The 23,832-nt window shown below is 40.3% G+C and overlaps 1 protein-coding gene across 2 annotated transcripts in view; it reads right to left on the bottom strand.

The window, feature by feature from the left end:
• Positions 1–23,622, bottom strand: part of pde4dip (phosphodiesterase 4D interacting protein) — an 80,025-nt gene extending 56,403 nt beyond the window's left edge. The window contains exons 1-5 of one of the 2 annotated variants that reach the window (XM_053614808.1): positions 22,738–23,622; positions 18,624–18,664; positions 17,434–17,501; positions 1,513–1,626; positions 86–162 (exon numbers count right to left, since the gene is read on the bottom strand). In XM_053614808.1, coding sequence (XP_053470783.1) covers positions 86–162; positions 1,513–1,626; positions 17,434–17,501; positions 18,624–18,664; positions 22,738–22,763 — 326 coding nt within the window. In that variant the 5' untranslated portion in view covers positions 22,764–23,622. The remainder of the gene's footprint in view (positions 1–85; positions 163–1,512; positions 1,627–17,433; positions 17,502–18,623; positions 18,665–22,737) is intronic. The other variant, XM_053614806.1, reaches the window with a different exon arrangement.
• Between the last annotated feature and the right edge of the window lie 210 nt (positions 23,623–23,832).

The following is a 23,832-nucleotide window of genomic DNA, read 5'->3' as shown; positions in this document are numbered from 1 at the left end:
AAAGTGTATACTGACAGTGACATTGCACTAAGTGCAGTAAATAAAGTGTATACTGACTCCTTAACACTAATTCAGTAGTACTTACAGGGCCTTGTCAAGCTGCTGTTGTTTCTCCAGTAGCTCCTGCTTCAAGCTCTCCACCTCGACCCGCAGCTCAATGTTCTGCAAAGCGAAAAAAAATAGCTTCAGGACATCATCTGGAATCTTTTCCACCATGCAATTTAACCCTTACATGCCCACTTATTTCAAAAGCATTATTATTATTATTATTATTATTATTATTATTATTATTATTATTATTATAAGCATTTCATTTGACCAAAATAAATAATCTCCAGTTCCAAACAACTATAATTTGATATCCTTTTCCACATAGAGTAACCACTAGAGTTTATTTCTCTCAAGCTGCAGTGTACGTTTCAGACCTTTCAGTGCCAGACTGATCTGTAAAATGCACTCAGGCTTTTTTTTTTTAAATTAATGTTGATGCCTAGTTACTGAAGCTCTGTACACTCTGTACAGTCTCCTGGGTGAGACAAAAATAGCCGGATAGACAGTAGCCACCTGCTCACCCCCACCACATGCATGCACTGTCTCCTACTCTCTCCAAGTTCGAGTTCACCATTACAGTTGCACTCCAGAATAACTTTTATGTTGCTAGCTCAGATTTAGTGCATGTGGGTCAGTGGGCCTCTTTTCATTTAGAACAGAGAGAGCAGGTCAGTTTGAGAAGGTCAAGCAGGAATAGCTCTTACTTTCTGCTGGCAGTGGATCCAATTCCAAAAAAAAGTATATTCTAATCATGCCACAGAGAAGAAAGATTCCCTACTGTAAATAATCAAAACTGATGTTAATTAAAAATCTGTTTGAAAGTGTGAATGCGGAGTGTGTAATTCGTATGAAAGTGTGAATGCGGAGTGTGTAATTCGTATGAAAGTGTGAATGCGGAGTGTGTAATTCGTATGAAAGTGTGAATGCGGAGTGTGTAATTCGTATGAAAGTGTGAATGCGGAGTGTGTAATTCATATGAAAGTGTGAATGCGTGTGTAATTCGTATGAAAGTGTGAATGCGGAGTGTGTGTAATTCGTATGAAAGTGTGAATGCGGAGTGTATAATTCGTATGAAAGTGTATATGATGTCCACTACCGTATGTTCCTTCCACTACTGCAGTTTGAAAACAGTTGCGCTGACCTGCTGAACCAATCAAATGGCTCCCTGCTGGTGTCAGGACCATTTCTCATTTTTGAGTATCTACGCAACTGGCTGCATAACTCCTTTCACATTTCATTCACAGGAGTCTCACAGCGAGACTAAACGAAAAACACGCTTCGATATCTAACACGAATCAGCCTGCATTCCACTAATATTCAACTGTTTTGAGGTACCGCATACCGACAGACACGTACCCGATGGAAAAAATCCTGAGATTCCATTCCAGCAGGATTTATTAATACAGAAGCCTGAGCGCTTTATCGCCGGCTGCTCCATTGGTTTTATTCGGCTCTACTGACCTTCTTGTGTACATCCTCGCTGCTTCCGTCCTCAAACTTCCCCTGGATCCTTTCCTCCAAAAAGTAGATGCGCAGCTTCAGGCTGAAGTTCTCCTTCTTCAGGTCATTGAGGTGCTGCGAGATGGTACGATAGCCGTTAGATGTCATTCTGTGTTTCCCCTCATCCCTGCCTCAAAAAACTGACTATAAAATGCTAACACACACAAAAGAAAATGAAAAGTAATACATTATACTCGTGAATCTAATTGAGGAAACAGACAAAACGAAAAAGTATGACACTGTAGATCAGTGTCAACAACAACAACAACAACAGCGAGTTGGAAGTGAGACAGAGGAGAGGGACCTCCTGCTCAGAAAAGTTTGATGCATGCAGGGTGGTGGTGGTGGGGGGTTAGCAGGGTGTGTTGCTTTTTTTAACATAAGAATCTCTGCCAGGCAGGAGCAGTGCAGTTGAGGGAACACACGCACACACACACACACACACACACAGAGACACACACACACACACCACACACACACACCTCCTGGTGTTTCTGTTATTCAACCCACCAAATCACACAGGAGACAACTGGATATAGGCCCACACTCTCTCCGTCTCTCTATCTGGTTGGCATGACCATACGCTTCATGCATATGTGTGTGTGTGTGTGTGTGTGTGTGTGTGTAGCAGCAGCAGCAGTAGTAGTAGTAGAAGTAGTAGTTGTTGTTGTAGTAGTAGTCGTACCATAGGTTATAGTTCACTACTGCACATTCGAGTTGTGCACCCACATGGTGTTAACACAATTATGTACGTATAGCACGATAAAAACAAGCATCGAACACGTCCGAGCAGTTATTAATCAGCGCCAGATACGGAGCATGTTCTCAGTTTTCGTTCGTTTTAAAAGCAGAAAGCTTGTTTCAGCCGTCGGCGCAGATCGTGTTGCACATGTGCAGCTGATTAATCGAATACGCGGAATGAAAATGTCTAGATGAGTCGTGGCTTTGAGGAGCCAGCTGTCAAATATGAAATGTATTATGAATAAAAACACACACACACACACACACACACAAAAGGATTTCGCACTTCTTTATTGTAATTATTTGCCCTCATGCGCTATATATACAGTACACAGCGTTTTCTGAGCCCCACTAGTGAAAATGCAACGTTTCAATTTAACACAAATGTTTGCATTACTAATGATATCATCAGCAATAACTTGAGCAAAAACTAGAATCGTAGAAATATTTACACGAATTTCAGAGTATTTGGTACGTTCCCGTTTTGCCTTGACGACGGTGTGTCAGCACTGATGCAGAGTCACAAAACCTTGTGATCCACGTTAGATCAAATCCATCTGCGTTTCGTCTGAACACTTCCTTCAAAAGAAGGGATAAGACTCACGGAAAATCCGACCTTTTGTACAAAGGAGTTAACGTGGTCAATATCACGTCTTAGTTTATATTTAAACCGTGAACTAGAAAAAGTGCACCGTGTTGAATATTGAATATTGAACATTTCCTTTCGTTTGTTTACCAGATTTTCAATCTGGTCTCAGAATTTTGGACCCCACTGCATGTATGTATGTTCAGTTCAATACAATTCAATTCAGTTTGATTTGTATAGCACTTTTAACAATGGACATTGTCTCAAAGCAGCTTTACAGAAACATATAAACACAGGATATAGATTTTAAGTGGGTTAATTTATCCCTATTGAGCGAGCCAGTGGCGACGGTGGCGAGGAAAAACTCCCTAAGATGATATGAGAAGAAACCTTAAGAGGAACCAGACTCAGAAGGGAACCCGTCCTCATCTGGGTAACAACGGATAGTGTGACAGTAAAAGAAAGTTCATTATAGTTTTATATGAAGTCTGTTTGTTGAACTAGTCCACTGTTCACTAAAGGAGACAAAACTGCATGTGGTAATTGCAGTCCTAAGGCCATAGGAACAACCGGAGTCCCAGCAACCACAGCGAGAACCTCCATGTCTAATTGAGGTCCAAAACCATTTCCATGGTACTTCAAGCGGTACCATCCTAAGCAATCTCCAGGCTGTAGTCTCCAGTTGATGAGAGCTCCATCCAGAGGAAGAACATCAGGATGGATGTTCATTTATTTATTTAGTTAGTTAGTGAGTCCTTTACTTATTTAGTTAGTTAACTTCCACACAGTTGTGTCTGACCATAAGGGGGCAGTATGGTATTAAAAAGTCTTGAGTGCATATGAAACAGACCCTGTCAGACAGGAGCGCTGGGTTATTTTTTGCGAAGCGTCTTGTTTCAGCTGTCACTGTGGAATTCAGATCTGGGATCGCTCCCTGAACGTCAATGACAGCCTCTCGTGAGCTAGTAAAGCAACTAACCCATTTATCAAGATACAGGAGGACACGTCATGGAAACTGCTTCATGTGGTCCTGAATCAAAAAAACGTACTTCCATGTAGAATATCAAGAATATGAATCCTCTGTCAGCACCTAATAACTTAGAAATCAATAACGACACTTAAAACAGCTCTAAGCAACTTCCACTGTGGCTACAACAGATTGATTTAAATACATGAGCAGCTTGGAAAACAGCTCAAAGCCTTTCCAATTTGTCAAATAAACCAGACACACCACCTTTATGATGTCTTTCTTAAGTATGCAGTGTGATTTATATGTAATAGATATCCTCTTTCATGTGTCATATCTCGGCTAATCGACGAAGTAAAGCCAGTTTTGTTTGTGTGTATATTTGCAAGTCTGTATAATGCAGTCTCTCTGGCTTAAATCAAATCCTAAACGAATCAAAAGCACTCTGTTCTGTTTACACTGTAAAGGAGTGGCCTGTCCTGCTTGATTCGACCACTGACTGCGATCAGTCAGAGATCTTCGGCTTTTAGAAGCTCGGTATTTTTGCTATACTGGCGAAAATCATCATTTTGGACACATTTGGACATGGAGTGATTAGAGAAACTCAGTTTATGAGCTGACACACACACACACACACAGACACACACACACACACACACACACACACACACACCAGGAAACATAAAAGTTAATATGAGATAACAACGCAATAAGCATGTATTTTCACCATCTATTGCAAACAAATCGCCAACACTACGAGTCTCACATGAAAAGGTATATGTCATTATGAGTTACACCATTAAAAAGGATTTGTTGATTGTCGTGCTTTTATATTTCTATTTTCCACTCCCAGATAATCATTAAAGCTCTGAAACCTCCTTCGTGTAGAATTATAGACGTTGGCTTTGTACTTCAGCATGCCAATGTTTGTAAATCTGTAAATACACTTCAAAAAAATATATCTTAGCAAGATATCTTGAATATTTTATGATTATATGAACCAAATATAAGATTATCAAACCTGTTTCTAGACATACCTGACTCATTTCAACCTTGAAATCAGATTCTTCTATTGGCAGATGGTTTTTTTTTTGTTGTTGTTGTTGGTTTTTTTTTTTCCAAAATTTTAAGCATTTATTTCTGCGAAGAAGCAAAATGATCAGCCAATAGAATAAGAACATTTAAAACTTGAAATTAGGTGAAATGTCTAGAAATAGGTTTAATAATCTTATATTTGGTTTGCGGTGATATTATTATAGGAAATACTACATACATTTGACTAAAATTCTAAATATTTTCGCTTTTCTATTTTTGATTTTTTTTTTTTTTTTAGTGCAAAATTAACCTGTGCCACCTAGTGGTTGGGATGCCAGACATCTTATAAAGTCTTATAAAGTCTTATAAAATGTGCCTTTACACTGTTTCACTTTAAACATTAATCCATTATAATTATTACATGTCTTTAATCCGTGCTCTCTTGCTAGGCTGAGGCAAAAAATAAATAAATAAATATATAATACAATTATTTGAGAATTTAGGTAGAAGCATTAAATGAGTATTATTTGTACTAATACAAGCTTCCTACAATGATCTTTATCATTTAAAAGCAGTGAAATTTCAGAATAAACACACAGCAAGATAATAAATGATCGTTCCCACCTCGCCGAGCTAGAAATACATACAAATGTTCTCTCCCTTTTGAACTCAACTGATGTATTGAGCTCTACGATGCCCTAACCAGATGTCGGAAAATTCTCCGAGAAATTCAAAATGGGCATTGTTTAAAAGACCAGAAAGCAGACAGTTATGTCTCTGAACAGCTTTCAGAGACCAATGAGAGCATCCCGAATTAAACACAAGAGACAATCACCTATTCATTCCTAAAAAACAAACAGACAATCAAACAACCAAAAAAAAAAGTTCTCTTCTTGAGATCAATCAAACATATTTATTTGATCAAAGTCACATTAAAAAGTGATCAGCTTTGTTTGACCAATTTCATATCAACAGAATTGTGAATCAAAATGTTAAATAATTAAAGCACTCCATACATCATGTGTGTTCCATGAAATGCTCCAAAGGACGTGTTTAAGCATGAAAAAGGTCCGAGCTCACCGACTCTCAACCAAATCCAGAAGCTATAACATTTGCTGCAATTTTACAGTCCAGTAAAGCAGTATTGTTTGGGGGCAACTTCTGTGTTTATGTCAGTTTTCCAGTGTTGCTTTTAACATTGCTGAAGGGCATGGCACATGTGTTCACTTAAACACACACACACACACACACACACACACACACACACACACACACACTGACAGGCTGAGAACTGCTGTGTCTTTATTGAACAGCAGCAGTAAATCAGGCATAAAATTGGTGGTGAACATGTGGCACAGGCGTAGCGGCCATAGCACGTTGTTCTTAATTGGAGTACTCAAGTACCATTGCTGCTGAGGTGATTTAACACGAGTTCTCTTGTCCTGTCTAGTTCATGTTCTCTTGTCCTCTGTAGTTATTGTTTGCACTCATCATACATTGTTGTGTATTTGCATTTTTTATAGTCCTGTGTACTCTGTCACTGTATTATTGTGTTACACCATGATCATGGGGTCCATCGTTCCAATGTATACAGTATATATATATATATATAATATACACTCTATATATATACGGTATAATAATAATAATAATAATAATAATAATAATAATAATAATGATATCGCTCACTTGTGTACGTTATTTGAGTTTGAGTATGTACTACACTAATTGAAAGATGTTTCTTTTCATGCTGGCTAAAATTTCGTGACAACAATGAGATTAAATACACGATTCTTCCTAAATGCTATTGTCGTTCTCCTTCCTGCTGTCCCACTCCCCTCTAATATACCACTTTTTTCTTCTCTGCAAACCTTCCCCCCATTTCTCTTTCATTTTGGTGGGTAAATTGCTCCCAGATGTGGTGGCAAGGGAGAGTGCCAGTAGCGTGTGTGTGTGTGCGTGTGTGTGTGTGTGTGTGTGTGTAGGGCTCAGTTCTGAGCCCTTTACCCCTTTGCCAGCATCTTACTGAGATGGGGGAGAGCTTTTCCAGAGAATGTGCCAGCTGCACAGCGGTGTAAACACACACACACACACACTCATACGTTCACACACAGCACAACACAGTGCAGACAGAAAAACAGAGTCTGACTCAGACACCCACACCCTTGTTCCCTGCAGTGACGACTGCGTCGGAGTGAAACGGCTGTGTATATGAGAGTCTGTGTGTTGGGAGGGTTTGCACGGAGAAGGCGTGAACACACACCAGGGACTTACGGCTGCCCTGAAATCTAGCACGCTGTTGTTGAGTCTTTTTGCATAAAACCTGACACACCAAAGTGATCTGGAAGAGCATCAACAGAAAGGCGTCATGCATCTGGTACTTACACACAGCACAAAGGCCATTATTTTTCTCACTCCCTTTTTCCCCTCACTGTTTATAACCTTGAGCAAATCCACACTCCAGCATGGTGCAACCTAAGCATCCAAAACCATGCGAATGGCTTTTTTGAACTGCAACCCAAAGCCAGACCTGAGGATTCTTGGCTCAAGATCCGATGTTGCCGCCTCGGTTCCTCTACCCTCAACGGCTTGTGATATTTTACCACTGAAAGACCATCCGTCCCTGAGTACGCTATATGACAGATGGCCTTGTAGTATAGCTCAGATCCATCCTGTGGGATTGATACTCCCACTGTGAGGCTACAATTTCGGCTCTTCCTCTCTTATCTGTGGACTACAACACCACCATAGCACCAGTAAACTAGAATATAGACTAATGCTGCATTCAGTTCACCTCAGAAGTGGAGCACAGCCATTTTCAACCTCCATGCATTTGAGGTACATAGTGGAGGCGGGGGGGATACCTTTTGTTAGCAACAAGCAAGCCAGCTAGCTGTGATGAGTGATGTATATTTCCTCAATATACTCAAGGTTTACCTGTATTGTAGAGTCAGTGTTATAGATTTAACAAGTGAATGTGTCTGTATGTTGATTGATGTAAAGTAAATACTTGTTTATACAGTGTAACTCACTTAAAGGTAAGAAGTGCTGCTGTGTTTACTGCTGATGATGTGAGCGGCCATGTTGATTTGACATCTCATTCTGAACTCGGAGGAACTCGCAGTTGCGAAGACTACCTTGAGTTCCCATGTGAGGAATTGTTTTTTTTCAAGACCTCTAGTCAGACAGAGCCAGTTTCTTTCTCTTTTTTCTTTCTTTGTCATTCACTTTGTCATTTTATTCAGATCTCTTCAAATCCCTTTATGGAATTCTCTTATTAGTAAAATTCCCATTACTGTATTTTCTCTAAGAGCTTCCTCTTACAGTATGTGCACTCTTACTCTCTTATATGCAAGAACACCATAGGCGTTATTCCATGTCAAGTGGTCCAATAAATGAAAAGTTGTTTGTTTGATTGTTTTTAATTTTTCTAATTTTTTAAGGGATTACCTCTTTGTATTGTTTTTGCAAAACCACCTTTTTTCTTTTACTTGGTTTAACTATGACGGCCATCTTTGTGTCATGGCACCCAACAGAATTTTAGAATTTTGGTTAACAGCTGTTTATGGAAACTTCAACATCTCAGGATGGTCCTTATAGCTCCTTGGAACAAAAACTGATCTCTAGAGCACATTACAAGGTACATGTACATATATAAACTGTGTACAGTCTTGTTCCTTAACTTAGAACGTAAGTCCAAATGCTCAAGTTTGCTCACAGTTCCACTTTTAGGGTAAATTTATTATGGGAAGGGTTCGAGTCTCAATCTTATTTTTTTTAAGGGGTACTTAGGGAAGCATTGTGTGCATGCAGAATATTTCAGGTTTGAGACAGAAAGTGATATTTTTTTTATAAAAACTTCCCTTCTTTTGGGTTGAATATCTCTGGTGGCAGATCAGATACGAACCTGAAATTTTTACAGAAATAAGTCCTCTATAGTAGCATTCTGCTCTAAAAATTGTGAGTTTGAGGTTGGAGGTAAACTCTGCAGGACAGTTGACCTCCAGAGCCAGATTTAAAGAACCGGCCTGATCTATCATGTTGGTACAGGTGTACAGTTGGTATATGTGAATAGATTTTGCATTGGACCACTTGACATGGAATGACCCCATAATCTGTTTCAGACTCATACATCAAGGCAGCAGATCGTTCATCACCTCAGATACGACATCATCAGTAGCATTCTGTTAACACCCTATACATTACATGTATTATATTTGTTCTCAGTGATGAGAGAGGGTGATTTTAAAATGGCTCAACTCCACTATCCAATCCTTGGAAGACGCTTTGGGTCACTCCATCATGTGGGGCTGGCTGAGAACACCATGAGGCCATCCCTGTCTTACATTAGCTTTCCTATTCTTTCAACACCTAAAACATCTGAAAAGGAGCTAAAGCTAATATTGTGAGTTTGGTGTCTATGTGTATTTTTTGTGTGGGTTTTTTCAGTGCTGCTTACCGTGTTGATTGATAAGATGAACTGATGGCTTTCTGTTCAGAATTTCTGATTTCTGATTTCTGTTTAAAAAACAATATAGGAGGACCAAAAGGGAAAAGGAGAGAAGGCTATTGGAGTGTTGCTCCACTGGCAAGACATCTGAGGCTTGGCTTTCTATCCCAGCGCTCCCCTTTTCCATCTCTCTCTCTCTCTCTCTCTCTCATCTTCCAGAACACATTCAGAGGTGCTAGCTCTGACCATCCGCCAAGCAGGAAGTGACCTCAATGGAAAAAAATGGGAAAATGGGATGAGGTGTGTGTGTATGAGTGTGTTTGTGAGTGTGTCACTGGGAGGCCTCATTTATTCCAGTAAGCTTTGCTGCTACCAGATAGAGCTGAGAAAGGCAATGGAGGCCAGAAAGGCTAAGTGAAAGAGATAGGAGTTCATCTTCCACCTCCAGGTCTTATAATGAAAGGTTTTTACTCTGGGCCTCACCCATAAAACCTCCACTGAAGGCTAAAATCATCCCTGCTATTGAGGTGAGTGTCTCCAACATGCAAATCTTGATTGCAATGATGTCACTATTCAGTAATTTCAAATTTTTTTAAAAAAACAAACGTTTGACTTCTTCGAGCTAAAAATGTCAGTGCTGTGACTTACATAAACTAACATGGATAAAATGAAAATAATGTGCATCATTGTTCACCTCTGTGTATACTGAAGGAATCCAGCAAAACATTTTCCCAGACCTAACCATAAACAGGGCCTCCTCTGCATTTTTCATGTTAGGGGCAAAATTCTGTTTAACCGAGGACAAGCAGAGCATTGGTTTCTTAGACGCAGATCAAAAGCCCGAAGCTGCTTTTAATTCAATGTGTTTATGGTGGGTCTAAATTACGGGATCAAATTCACCCAGTACCAAAACCACTGCCAACTCTCCCAACCAGCGCTTTTGTCTTACACAGACATGAAACAGGATATGTCCAAATCTCTCTCTCTCTCTCTCTCTCTCTCTCTCTCTCTCTTGCTCTCTCTCTCTCTCTCTCCCTGTCTTCTTGGGTCTCTCTGTTGCCCCGATCAAGAGCGAGGTTGCTAAACAAACAGGATGCAGAAACAAAAAGCAGTCTTTACTCTTTAGAAAGGAGAGGAATCGCTGGCGGCAGAACACATTTCAAAATAAAGCCTTACGAATGCAGTCTGAGACAGTCCACCACAAAAATGTCCTGACTGTCCCACAGTGACCTGGAGAACAGCACACACCTCACATGCCTGACTGCTGCATCCTGTTGTGTTCTCTTCACTTTAATGGATGATCATGGTTCATTGCCAGTTTATAAATGATTGCCATTACATAGCACTGAGACTCTTGATGACTGCTGGAGGTGATCAGTGCTGCTCTGTTGCACAGGTACAGTAAGTCCAGAGGGGGGAGCTAGAGTAATGGAGGAGACGGGTTTGGATTGTCAATTAACTCTCAGTATTCTTGCTGTAAATTTACCCAGGACTACTATCATTTTACACTGCACTGACTGTCACTTTTCTGTCTGTATACTCACTCTATACTCACACACTCTTCTATTACTCTTTGTGAGTTATGATGTGCATGATATTTACTGCAGCTAAATAATGCCAATTCTACTCTTAACACTAATCCATATTCTAAACAAAATTCCCAAAATGAAAGACTTTGGAGGCGTTTTTTTTTTCCACATTGTGTCAAATAAAACCCCAAAACAATTTTCTTCATGAACTTCAAAATGATCATAAATCCCATTATTACACACCGACAGAAAACCTCAAGCAGCCAAATGATCATTTGGTTTGATTAGTTAACAAGAGTGACTCCGAGTGACTCTGTCTGCAGATATAAATACCCCCTTTATGAGTATAATTATGACGCAAAACAGGTTGCGTTCCTGAAGTAAATAAGCTAGCAGTTTTTCATATAACACATATCATATGCATGAATAAATATTACACATATCATATGCATACGCATTTACATTATTATTCGATCATTATATACACGTATGAACACATTCTAAAGCCTTTATTTAAACGTGTTTCTTTCCTTAGCAGGATTTATTTACAGCAATTTGTCTTTTACCACTAATCTTTTCAAGTGAAAACAAGACTCGTGTCAATATAAGAACATCAGGACTAATTTGGCTTTGAGATACATCATAATAAAATGATTGTTTTGGGAGTTTACAAGATACATTATATCATTATGTTCTTGTTGGAAACAAAGAAACCTTGATTTGATTTACTGCGACCCAGCAGTGTGCCATATTCCAGTCTGGAGTTTTTGGAAAATTCTCCATCTGAAATCTGATTAGCCAGAGTGTGTCCACCCGCCGGCATTTCCTGATTGGCTAAGTGCCTGGCTATAGTTTAATAAACCAGCAACAAGAACAACGTGAATGTGCTGGCGTCTAATTCACAGGCACACATCCTAACGGTCCTGGCAGAGGACGGCCATCACTTTGCTTAATCTTACCCTTCCTGACAAATTAAATAAGCTCTCGTCTGGTTCTTATTAGTGGCGCATTACTGATAATTGCAGTGGTATTTACAAACACTGCTAGCCAGTCCAGTCTTCACAGGCTCTCCGTTAGAGCAGCAGGCCTATGGTACCTGCCACAACACATAATAAGGGCTTTTTACCCCACTGTACTGTAATTTGCGCCAGGTTTAAGCAATTTAACAAGGGTTTGATGGTTCAGTTCTTGTGTTTCATATGCAGTTGGAGCGTTTTTCACGGGAGTGAGCGAGTACTTGAGTGCGGTCGTTAAAGTAGACGAAAGGTTTTCGAAATCGGATTACTGCCACTCACGGACCAGTGTTCCAGAACGCAAAACTGGGCTGAGTTCTCTAAACATGATCTCACATGCAGTACACATCTCCTTGGGGACAGAAACGTCCCCAGTGAAATCAGTATCATTACCTGCGCTGGTAAACTGCGAGAGAAAAGTCAGAGTCAGCGTGAGAAAAACAAGCAATGGTAGGAAACGAAATGAATCAGAAAATAATCAAATAATAGAAGAAACGATATATTATTACGATTTATAATCCCATTATCTGGTGTCACCCAGAAGGATGGTTTCTCTCAAGTTTTACATTTACATTTATCTCATTTGGCTGATGCTTTTATTTGAGCAGCTGTTGGTTTTGCTCAGGAGCCCAACAGTGACAGCTTGGCACAGCAGGGATTTAAATTAACAACGTACTGATCAGCAACCCAATGCCTTAACCACCGAGCTACCACTGCTCTGATTTTGTCCTTATGACATTTCAGGGAGTTTTTCCTTGCCATTATCAGTTTTGCTCATTAGGGATACAAATCTCTGGATCTCTGCAAAGTTACTTCGTGACAACATACAGTTTAAAGTGCTACACAAATCAAACTGAATTGAACCGAATTGAAATACACTATATGGCCAAAAATATGTGGACACCTGACCATTACACTCATAGTTGCTTTTTTAAACATCCCATTCCAGCTGTATTCCCTCTTCCCACACTTCCCACACTCCTGGGAAGGCTTTCCACTAGATTTCGGAGCATGGCTGTGGAGATTTGTGTTCATTCAGATACAAGAGCATTAGTGAGATCAGGCACTGGTGAGCAGTCGGAGTTCCAGTTCATCCCAACGGTGTTCTGTGGGGTTGAGGCCAGGGCTCTGTGCAGGACACTCGAGTTCTTCCAGTCCAACCTTGACATGTCATGCTGGAACAGGTTTGGGCCTCAGTTCCAGTGAAGTGAAATTGTAATCCTCAAAGGCACTGTAGCAGACACGCTTCCTTTCTACAGTTTTTCAATCCTGCTCTTCAAATTGTGTGGCAGTAGTTTTGGGAAGAACCACATATGGGCAGGGGTCCACATACTTTTGGCCATATAGTGTATTATTGTACCGCTTGACTTCACTGACTCCTCTTAACCGCTTGCATTCAATTCAAGGCCTTGATGCTCGCCTATAGAGTAGCCCGATGGAACTTCGCCTGCCTATATGGAGTCACTCATCACTATACATTACACCCTGATCACCTGATCTCCAAAAGAATTTCACCGGGTGATACCACCACCACCACACAAATTCATTCAGTCCGCTAAAACAAACAAACAAATAAACAAAAACCCCAGAAAACCCAGCTGTTCCAAAAACTCCATCAGCTCTCTCCACCTGACCGTGTTGTAATGTACATATATACAAATGTAAATGTCATGAGAACCAGGAATACCAGATGGACAGGAAAAGAATTCAAGAATACTACAAGAATGGTTGTTTAAATGGATCAGCTAAAACCATCCAAAATTGTGGTCCAATCTTTTATTCATAAATCTCACAGATGCCTGAAAACTGACACACGATATTGCATGTTTTTTTGTTTTGTTTTTTAACATTTATCTAAGATCATTGATTTTTTAAATCTTAAATCAGATCTCAGCCTCATAAAGAAACACACACACCTGCCATGTCACGAGTCAGCTTTCCGTTTTCTTAGTTCAAAGCCGTTGTCTTGACAGTCCGGCATAAAGAGATTTGTTCGGAACTGAAACGCTTTATACAGCACATATTTCTATGTTGCAGAAAGAGAAGCCAAAAGGCCCATCAGGAAAAGATTTACGAGCCGTGAACTTCAAGTCAAGACAAAAGTGAGTCATTATAAAAACATACAATCTGTTAACCTGGTCTCTCTTCTTTTCTTTTTTTTTTGGGTTCAGATTTTCTACACACAACCATCACACACATGGAATTATATGTTTAAAAGATGTAGCTCATCCAATAATAATAATAATAATAATAATAATAATAATTACTAATATGACTAATAATGGGTCAAAACGAGAAGGGGCCAATTAGCATGCTAATGAGATCATAATAACCAGTCACTATGCTACAGTGAGCTCTTCGGGTGAAAGATTCCTCCAAAATGTATTTTGGGAAATCATTAGGAAGAGGAAAACTACATGATGTAGTGGAATAAGGCATTCAGACAGATGGTTTGGACCGTGAGTGCTGTAAGAGAAGGAGTTGGGTCAGTGCTGGGCTTATAGTCCGGCCTGTAGTGTCTGTACAGTGACTCAGAAAGTTGTCGGAGGAAAACTGGCATGTAAGAGAGACAGGTTACATTTAATTAAAAGCAGTTCGCCTCATGATTTAGTGGCGTTTTCAACTGAGGAAAAGACTAGGCCGAGCTCGCTGTCACTCAGGAATTTGACCGCGGCCCATTCGTCATCCGAGGTCCCATTAAATCTGCAAATTTGAAATCTTTCTTCGTTATTATCTTGCTTTTTTGGTGCACAATTTGGCCGGTGGGTGGTAAGATTTACAGAGCAGAATTTACTTTCTGAGGCTGTTCAACCTCAGTAAATGTCTGTGCTGTACAATACAGTAATTGCTGCATTACGCTGACCACTGAGTGCTGAAGCGATTCATAAAAAAAATCCACCCCCCCCCGGTCTGTCTGTGCATTTGTATTTATAATTATTTCCATATGCTCTTAGGGAGTAAAAAAAACAGACAGAGAACAGCTTATTAATTCAAACACACACACACACACACAAACACAAACACAGCTTGATCTCAATGTATAAGCTGTATATAATGTAATGTGTATATATATATATATATATATATATATATATATATATATATATATATATGTATATTTATTTATATAATGTGTGTGTGTGGCTGTATAAAAAATGGCAGTGCATCTCTCCCATACAGAGCTATGGGCTAGATTATCTCTGAACACTATATTATCATTATCAACCATGACTGTCTCCAAAATTTACTCTGCATGGTGGCTCTGACCTTTTGATGAAGGCTACAGATTTACTGCATGTCCCTGGCTCCAATTAAACAGTCTGGTCTTGCTCTCTCACTCCGTCTGCACAACATGAATGCGAGAGCGACCGGCGCAGTATTAACCTGAACACTGATAGATCTTCAAACCCGTGGCATGTCCACCAACAGGAGGCGCAAGTACTCATGACAACAAGTTTTCCTCCAGCTACAGTTTTAAAAACTCCAGACCAAATGTCCTTCCATGTCTCGCTGTCGCTGACCCCCTTTTTTGTGTCTTTCCTGTTCTGCACGATATTGGAAATGAAAGCAATTTAGACCAAGCGTATCAGGTATCACATTCATGTCAGAGAATAATAACCCAGCAATCCAGGCGAATTTGAGGGAGCTGGAGGAAAGCAAATGTAATGGTTGGACTGGGGGAGGTGGAAGGAGGATATGGAGGGCAAGGAAGGATTTCCATATGTATAAGCTCAGCAGAGGATCCACACACAGGGCCACATGTTAGCCGTTATATTCCTCCTCTCTGGATCAGTTGGTTAGTCCACGCAGCCTGGCACCACACAGTCATTCAAGAATAACCATCTTATACATACAAAGGATCAAAAGTACATTTAGTCCTAAGCCATTTTTGGGGATGAGGTACTTTTTTGTGATGCAGAATAAGTATTATGGTAGTGTGTGTGGGGGGGATCCCAGCTGCTGCAAAGCTTATGCTGTAATTGTGCTTAAAAGCGTGACCTAATTTTAAGCGAATAACAAAACAAAAATGAGAGAAAGATTCCAACGCTCCAGCAACATTCAAGTCTAAGTAATTTTATGCGTTCTCTCTGTACCCGAAACCACTCTGATTATGACAGCTCAACGCTGAAAGGTTCACGGCCAGGCCGCAAACGCACGCAATAATCTGGTCTTGACAGAGCCTGTCAAAAAATCCATGCTTCTTGGCAAACCTTTGTAATAAGGGCAAAATAACAGATTAGCAACTATAATTTGTCCTAAGGTTTTAATAGACAAAATTATATGCAAACCTTCTCTTCATATCAGTCTAAATGTTTTTGCGGTCAATTCCAAAGTGTTTTCATAGGTGGCCATATGCTTTCCATATGCATATATATTTTTTTAAACACAGCAATAAGTGCTATTTGAGAAAGCATATTTTGACTTTTGGGACTTTTTTTCCGCAACTAGATCTCCATCACACCGCAGAGATGTTTGACATTTACAAATGGTATTTTGGCAAGAATGTGTTTCTTTTGAGCTGACAGATCCATAGACTGTAGGTTACAGGCTGAATGTGTCACATTAGCTCAAGCCAAATCAACATTCCTCTCTATCATCCAGCAGGACGAAATCTCACACACGTACACACACACACACACACACACACACACACACACACACCACACCATATTTAGTTTTCATGAAATAAATTCACTGATCTGTATGATCTGTATGTATGCGTGTGTGAACATTTTTGAAAAGCAAGAGCTCAACAAAAATCAATTTATCGCTTGAAAGGTTTGAATATATATTAAAATAACAAAAAGTGCCATGTATATATTTCTATAGTCATGAAAACAGTACAAAGAAAAGAAAATAACACACACACACACTCACACACACACACACACACACACACACACACATTCGCCTTCCCCCCAAGAAAAACTGCAACCTTCCACCAAGGCCTACAGCAATTGAAAGGAGCACCACTGAAGTTATATCATAACCATAATACGCTGGCTCTCTTCCCAGAAGGCATTTTGCATGCAGATCCAGTCATGTGTTCAGTGCATTAGACCTGGCTGATCCCCCTCTGTTCCGGAGACGTCCCTTAGAACCCAGCTGTGTGTCCCAGCTGTGAAGGCCTTAGCAAATCAGCCCCATTTGGACAGGCGTATTTGTGCACGTCCATTTGTGGGGAAGCTGAAGGGAAGCTGAGTTTGAGCAGAGGTGACAAGATTTGAAAGATCTTGCCAGTGCTGATATTTATGTCTTTTGGATATGAAGCAAAAACGACTCGCATACTAAACGATGAGATGCAGCTGATCATACTGATCAGGCTGAATGTTTTAGAGCATGGCTGGGTATGTTTTCTTTTTTCTTTCTTTCTTTCTTTTTTTTTTAAACATCAACACAAGTTCCTCGTTGTTGCCAACGGTGAACTTGGAAGCTCTGTCTCCACATACGTGCTCAAAACATACAAAACTCCAACCACTGCACTGTGTAAACTGACAAATGCTTCCCACAAGCTGGTGGGGAAATTGTCAGGATGCAGGAAGGCAGGAACAAGAACCTACCTTCTCGAACTCCCTCAGGCTGTGGGTCTGCAGCGGTGGTCCTTTCTCAGTTTCATCGCTGGAGAAATCTGTGTGCGAAATATTTTCATACTTTACCATGCTACATAATTGCGACTCTGTCGTATTTGTTTACATTTCATTTCAAATCTATTTGCCTCTGACCATCGTGTTTGCGTGTTGTTATTATTTATTCGGTAAATACACTTATTCATCAACCACCATTGTCCACATTGGGCCATTTCAGTAACTCACCACCCACAAACTATATTTGTTGTAATTAGCCTGCTAAGTAGCATGCTAATTGCCAGTACTGTTGGTATGTGCTCCGCCAATCGAGCTGAATGTTGCTATTCCACCGTGTGACATGATTATGTATGTAAAAGCACTTTTAAGTGCATGTGGATGCAACACAACCGGAAACAACCTGTTGACTGATTACAAAAGGGAGTGTGTGTACCAGGCAGCGCTCCAGTGAACATTTTAATTCACTTCAGATTTATGTACATGGGTACAGATTCATGTATTTAGGCACGGCAGGTCACAAAAGTCATCATTCATATACACATCTAGCTTTCTATAAACCGAACCAGGAGTAGTATAGTATAGTGAATAGTGCCAAACCATTAAAAAAAAAGTCACCAGGGAAAGTTCCAGGAATGGCCTCAATGGGCTACAATGATGTGTTTCTTTTTTTTTTTCTCCTAAAAAGAAGGAGAAGAGAGGTCCCTGGGTGCATAATCACAGCAGTATTGGCAGAGCAAGGATTTCTTACAGTTCTTAAAAAAAAAGCCCACGCACAGACCTCGTTAGAACTTATTAAAGGTCTTTTTACTATGTGCCAGTGATGTGTACTGGAAGTGCGCCTAGAGGTATAGAGGTAAAGAAATGCTGCACAGTGTCAGGCCAGAAAAGTGACTGTATTAATGAGTGTTATTTAGTAGAATTTTCACACAAGTAACTCTTAACCATTAGCATTAGGAGCGTATTAACAAAAGTACAAAAGCATACTGGTAGGAGAGGAATGTGAGTCGGTGTGAAAATGAGGTGAGAGGGGGGGTGGGTCTGACTGAGTGTTAAACTGCTGCATGTGAGAAATGTGTAGATGTGAAATACCATCACTTCTTCTTGATAAAGACTGAAACGAGTGAAGTGATATGTGAACAGAGATGTCGATGGGGCTGAAAACTCACCCTTCATATTAGGAATGGCCTCTCTATTCCCATTGCAGTGTCTGAAAAGAAAATGACAGTTATTCTCTTAATCTTGTTCACTTTCTAGTAATAGTTTTAAGCAATATTCTCATGTCTATGTGAAACAGCCATTGGATTATCTCTAATGACCCAAGTCTTACCAGAATTATATTTTGCTAAAATATAGTTTTTCATTCTATATATTTAAGTTGCTATATAGCTACTTCTTTCCAATTCCTCTATATTCACATCAGACATATGTATAACTATATGGTCAAAAGTTTGTGGACACCAGCCCATCACATCCATATGTGCTTGTTGAACATCCAATTCCAGTTTTATTCTGGCTTTGCTGTTATAATAAGCTCCACTCTTCTGGGAAGGCTTTCCACTAGATTTTTGGGGTGTGGCTGTGGGGATTTGTGTTCATTCATCTACAAGAGCATTAGTGAGATCAGGCACTCAGGCACACTGTGTGAGGAGGTCTGGGGTGCAGTCGGTGTTCCAGTTCATCCCAAAAGTGTTCAGTGGGGTTGAGGTCAGGACTCTGTGCAGGACACTCGAGCTCTTCCACTCCAACCTTAACGCACCATGTCTTCATGGAGCTCGCTTTGTGCACAGGATCATCGTCATGCTGCATCATACACACAAACACATTCTAGACCATCATGTGTGTCTAACTTTGTGTTAGAGTCCAAATTTGCCAAAACCATGTGGATAATGTGTCTGATGAGACCAAGGTAGAACCTTTGGGGCATAATTCTAAAAGATGTGTTTGGCATAAAACAAGAACACCATACCCATGGTGAATCATGGTGGTAGCAGCATCATGCTATGGGGAATGCTTCTCTTCAGCTGGGATTAGTCAAGATAGAGGGAATAATGGATAGCTCCAAATACAGTAGTTATTTCGCACAAAACCTGCAGGTGTCTGTTAGACAGGTGAAGATGAAGAAAACATTTCCCTTCCAGCACGATAACGACCCAAATCACAAAATTAAGTCGACAAAGGAACGGCTTCAGAAGACGAAGACCAAAGTTCAGGAATGACCTAGTCAGAGCCCAACTCTTAATCCAATATAAAACCCGTGGAGTGACTAGAGGAGGGCTGTGTACAGGAAATCCCCTCAGAATCTGAAAGATCTGGGGCATTTTTGTAGGAAGAGTGAAATGAAATTGGCCAAATCGGGATGTTCTAAGTTGGAGTCCTGTATTACATGCAAAATGTGCTTTAACCATGTATTGGTGAAAGGGTGCATACACTTATACAAACAGGTTATTACTATTGTTCTTTTTTTCTTTTTATTTTATTCCCCTAAAATGTTTCTTGAATGTTATTGGTTGCTATCTGACATGATTTATAATGGTTTCTTTTTTACATCCCAAAAAACTGGGGTGTGTGTAGAGTATTTACGTCCGCTGTACCTCCTCAAAACAGCTAAATGTTCAGTCAGTGTTCTAGCTTTAACCAATTATTACATCTCTGCGTTGAATGATCTAAAGCAAATAGCACTATAGTCTCATTTTAAACAAAAGGATTTAATGGACACATTTTCACACCCTTACTGTCATTGTCTCATCCCACACTTATTACTTTTTATGGAACATATTTCCAATTAGTGTTCGGGACTCAGACACAGTCTCAGTGTTTAAGTCTAGGCTGAAAACGTATTTGTTTACTCAAGCCTACCATGAATAGACTTTCTTTTATGCAAAGTACACAATCTTATCCATCACAGGATAGTAAGCATACCTAATAATCTCTCCCTCTCTTTACCTCCCTCTCTCTTTCTCCTACTGTCGAGCCACACATGATTTTATGGAGATGCCAGTGTTCCTGACCCTTTCTGCCTGATCCATCCTGATGCCCTACTTCTGGATGGAGCTCTCATCAACTGGAGGCTACAGCCTGGAGATTGTTGAGGATGGTACCGCTTGATATAAAACTATAATGAACTTTCTTTTACTTTCACACTATCTGTTGTTACCCAGATGAGGGCGGGTTCCCTTCTGAGTCTGGTTCCTCTCAAGGTTTCTTCCTCATATCATCTGAGGGAGTTTTTCCTCGCCATCGTCGCCACCGGCTCACTCAATAGGGATAAATTCACACACTTAAATCTGTATCCTGTGTTTATACGTTTCTGTAAAGCTACTTTGAGACAATGTCCATTGGTAAAAGTGTTATACAAATCAAATTGAATTGAATTGAAATGATCTGTTGAGTGTGAATCACTCATCTCTGAGGATGACATAATTACAAGCAAGAGGTTGGAAATGTCAAGTTATAAGCTTAAGTCAAATGTAGCATTAGCTTCACCGAATTACATAAAAAATACATTTTTACTACTATTTGATCTTTGGATCACAGGACAGCTCTTTCTCTCCTCAGATCTTCCTTGGCTCTTGGATAACTGAAGCCTATTATTATTGTCTATCATAACACCTGCATAAACTAGGGAATGTTTTGTGGAAATTAGATGTATATGAGGTTTGTATGTCATTTCGTGTGCTCAAATTGGCATTCGCTTACACTCAACTTTGATGAATCACGGTCATTGGCTCAGTATTGCTGCAGCAGTGTGTTGCAAGCAAGAACTCTGTGGAGGAGATGAGTCACTTAACAGTTCCTTCGCTTCTGCATGACACATGCCTCATAGTCAGCTAACATCTGACTGGAGATGTTTTATTTTTGTTAAATGACTATATATATATGTATATATTCCTCAGAACTTAGTCCTTCAATGTAAACACCATTTTGCAATCGCACAAAAAAGAATGCAAAATCAAACAAACTCTGCAATATTCCGAGGAGATTGCAATTTTTCGCAGATTTTCTGCAGATTTGGTCTAAAACACGTCAGGTGACATCATCACAACAAGCTTTCAGCCAAAGTTCTCTTTGATCCACGTCCATCGAACATGAGTACAGCTAAAAGGTCTCATTTACCAACAAACATCACTGCGAGAGACCACGCAAAACTATTTTGCGTTACTGCAATTTCGCCAATTCAGGTAGTTTTTCGCAAAAACACAAAAAAAAAATGCTGCAAATTGCAAAAAACAAACAAACAAAAAAAACAAAAGCAAGCCTTTTTGTCCGCAACGCTCACAAAAAACCTCTGCGAAATCCTGTATATAACAGAACTTATGTTTACGTATGCAAGCGCAACTGTACATATACTTGTGTAGTGTAATATAAAGTATAAAGATCTCTCATCTCATCCTTTTAATGATGTCATTCTCAGAGCCGAGTGATTCATGCTCATCAGATAAGTATGAGTTGAGACAACACCGCTGACTAGACGGTGTGAAAATGTGTCCGTTAACTCATTTGCCTCTGACCTCAGGGTCAATGAAGAGCATTTGCAGCAGCATTAATTTGCCTGAGCTCTAAAAGCTAGTGACGATCTCTTTAAAGCACAGGAACATCACTGGAACAAGAGCAGATGGTCTTCCATAAACAGCTGACAGAAGGAGTGTGTCAGTTGTCTCAGCATGTCTGCTGATCCACCCTCTCAGGTGTGAGTCAGCATGTGTGTGTGTGTGTGTGTGAATGAACGTGTGAGGGATAACCATTGTGTACCGTTGTTAGTTTTCCACCAGATCTTCTTTCCCCCCCAAATAAAACCATCATAAATCATCCTTTCAGGTGACCACGGCAATTCAGAACACCTGCTTGGTGCTACTCGTAGATAAAAAACACTCGATCTGTAAACACTGCTAAATAAAACCAAATATGTCGTCTTTTAAAGTTATATCAAACAGGCCATTTGTCAATTCCACAAAACACTGAAATGTCAGATCTGACAGAAGATTGTCAGCACTGTGTGTGCACTGAGCAAATCCACCGTTATCTCCTACGGCAAACACTTCAGCAAGTGATTTCAGAGTTCAGGGTGAGAGCATACAAATTAAATCGAGCTTTTCTGCCCAGTTTTATACTTCTTCGTGAGGTTAAGACAACATCTGTATTCAAATTCACACAAAAAAGAAAGCTTAAAAAAATTTTCTCCCCCCATATCCCCCCAGCAACGACAAACCATCGCCACAGCAATCAAAAACGCTCTCTCAGAGTTTCGAGTCATGTTCAGAGTGCTGACGGTAAACATCTCACCTGCCTCGGTAGAGAAAACCACTCATCTTCGCTGAATCCAAACCACATGTGTGAAGGGTGAATAAGTGCAGACAAGAACAAGCTCCAGCTAGGAACTCCTTTAGAGAAAATTGCCTGTGCTCTGATCTCGTTCCAGTTCTTTAGAAGAGAGCTCTTTATTCCAGTTCCCAATGAACACGCAGGCTGGGAGTCTACACACATGCACACACACACAAACACACAAACACACAGAGTGTATGCAGCTTCCCTTTCTCACAGGTCAGCCGAGTAGAGATGGTCAACTGACGTGGCAGATTCAGACCCAAGGGCAGCTACAGTGCTGGCAAGCTTGGCTCTCTCTCACACACACACACACATACACACACGTGCTGAGCGGTAAACAACAGTGAGGTGGAGGCACACACACACACACACACACACACACACACGCACGCTCAGGGCGCCTGGCTCTCTCTGAAAGGCTGATCTGTTCTAGCATGTCTCAATAGACAGGATTCTCTCTGTGTAGGTGTGAGTGTAACCCATACAGGGCCTTCCTGCTCAGGCATGAGAGTCAGCCGTTTGACTATTCGCCCCTGGCTGTGTGTACTGGGGGTGGAGAGATGAGAGGGAGGAGAGACACAGGTTCAGACAGGTTTGTAACAGATAAAACACAGGGTTTATACAGATTATCGTCCTGCCTGTGACGAGGATTTCTTACAGTGCTCTTTTCCAGTTAAGAAAAAGAAGATCTTGATCCACAGCACCCAGCTGAAGATACATTAATACACACTTTATTGATTTTATATGCCTGATATGGGAGAATTTGTTTTATAGTATATCCCTAGGCAGCGAGAAAAATCTTTCAATCTTTTCCACACTGCAAAAGAAAATATTATTTATACCACAGCACTGTTGAGTTCTCGGTTCTGATTGGCTGACAGACGTTCTGAGGTGTGCAATAATTTTTTTTTTTTAGTAAATGCACAGCAAAAGTAGTTCCAGTCAGGTCTTGACCGCATTACAGTTCCGTATCACTTCGCCAAGTGAACAGAACTAGTAGAAAAGTTAGCCTGCTGTCCACCACAGCGCACAGAGCTAACAACAAACAAAATG

The sequence above is a fragment of the Ictalurus furcatus genome, chromosome 25 (assembly GCF_023375685.1).
Source record: "Ictalurus furcatus strain D&B chromosome 25, Billie_1.0, whole genome shotgun sequence".
Taxonomy (NCBI): Eukaryota; Metazoa; Chordata; class Actinopteri; order Siluriformes; family Ictaluridae; genus Ictalurus; species Ictalurus furcatus.
This window is presented reverse-complemented; position numbering and strand designations above follow the sequence as displayed.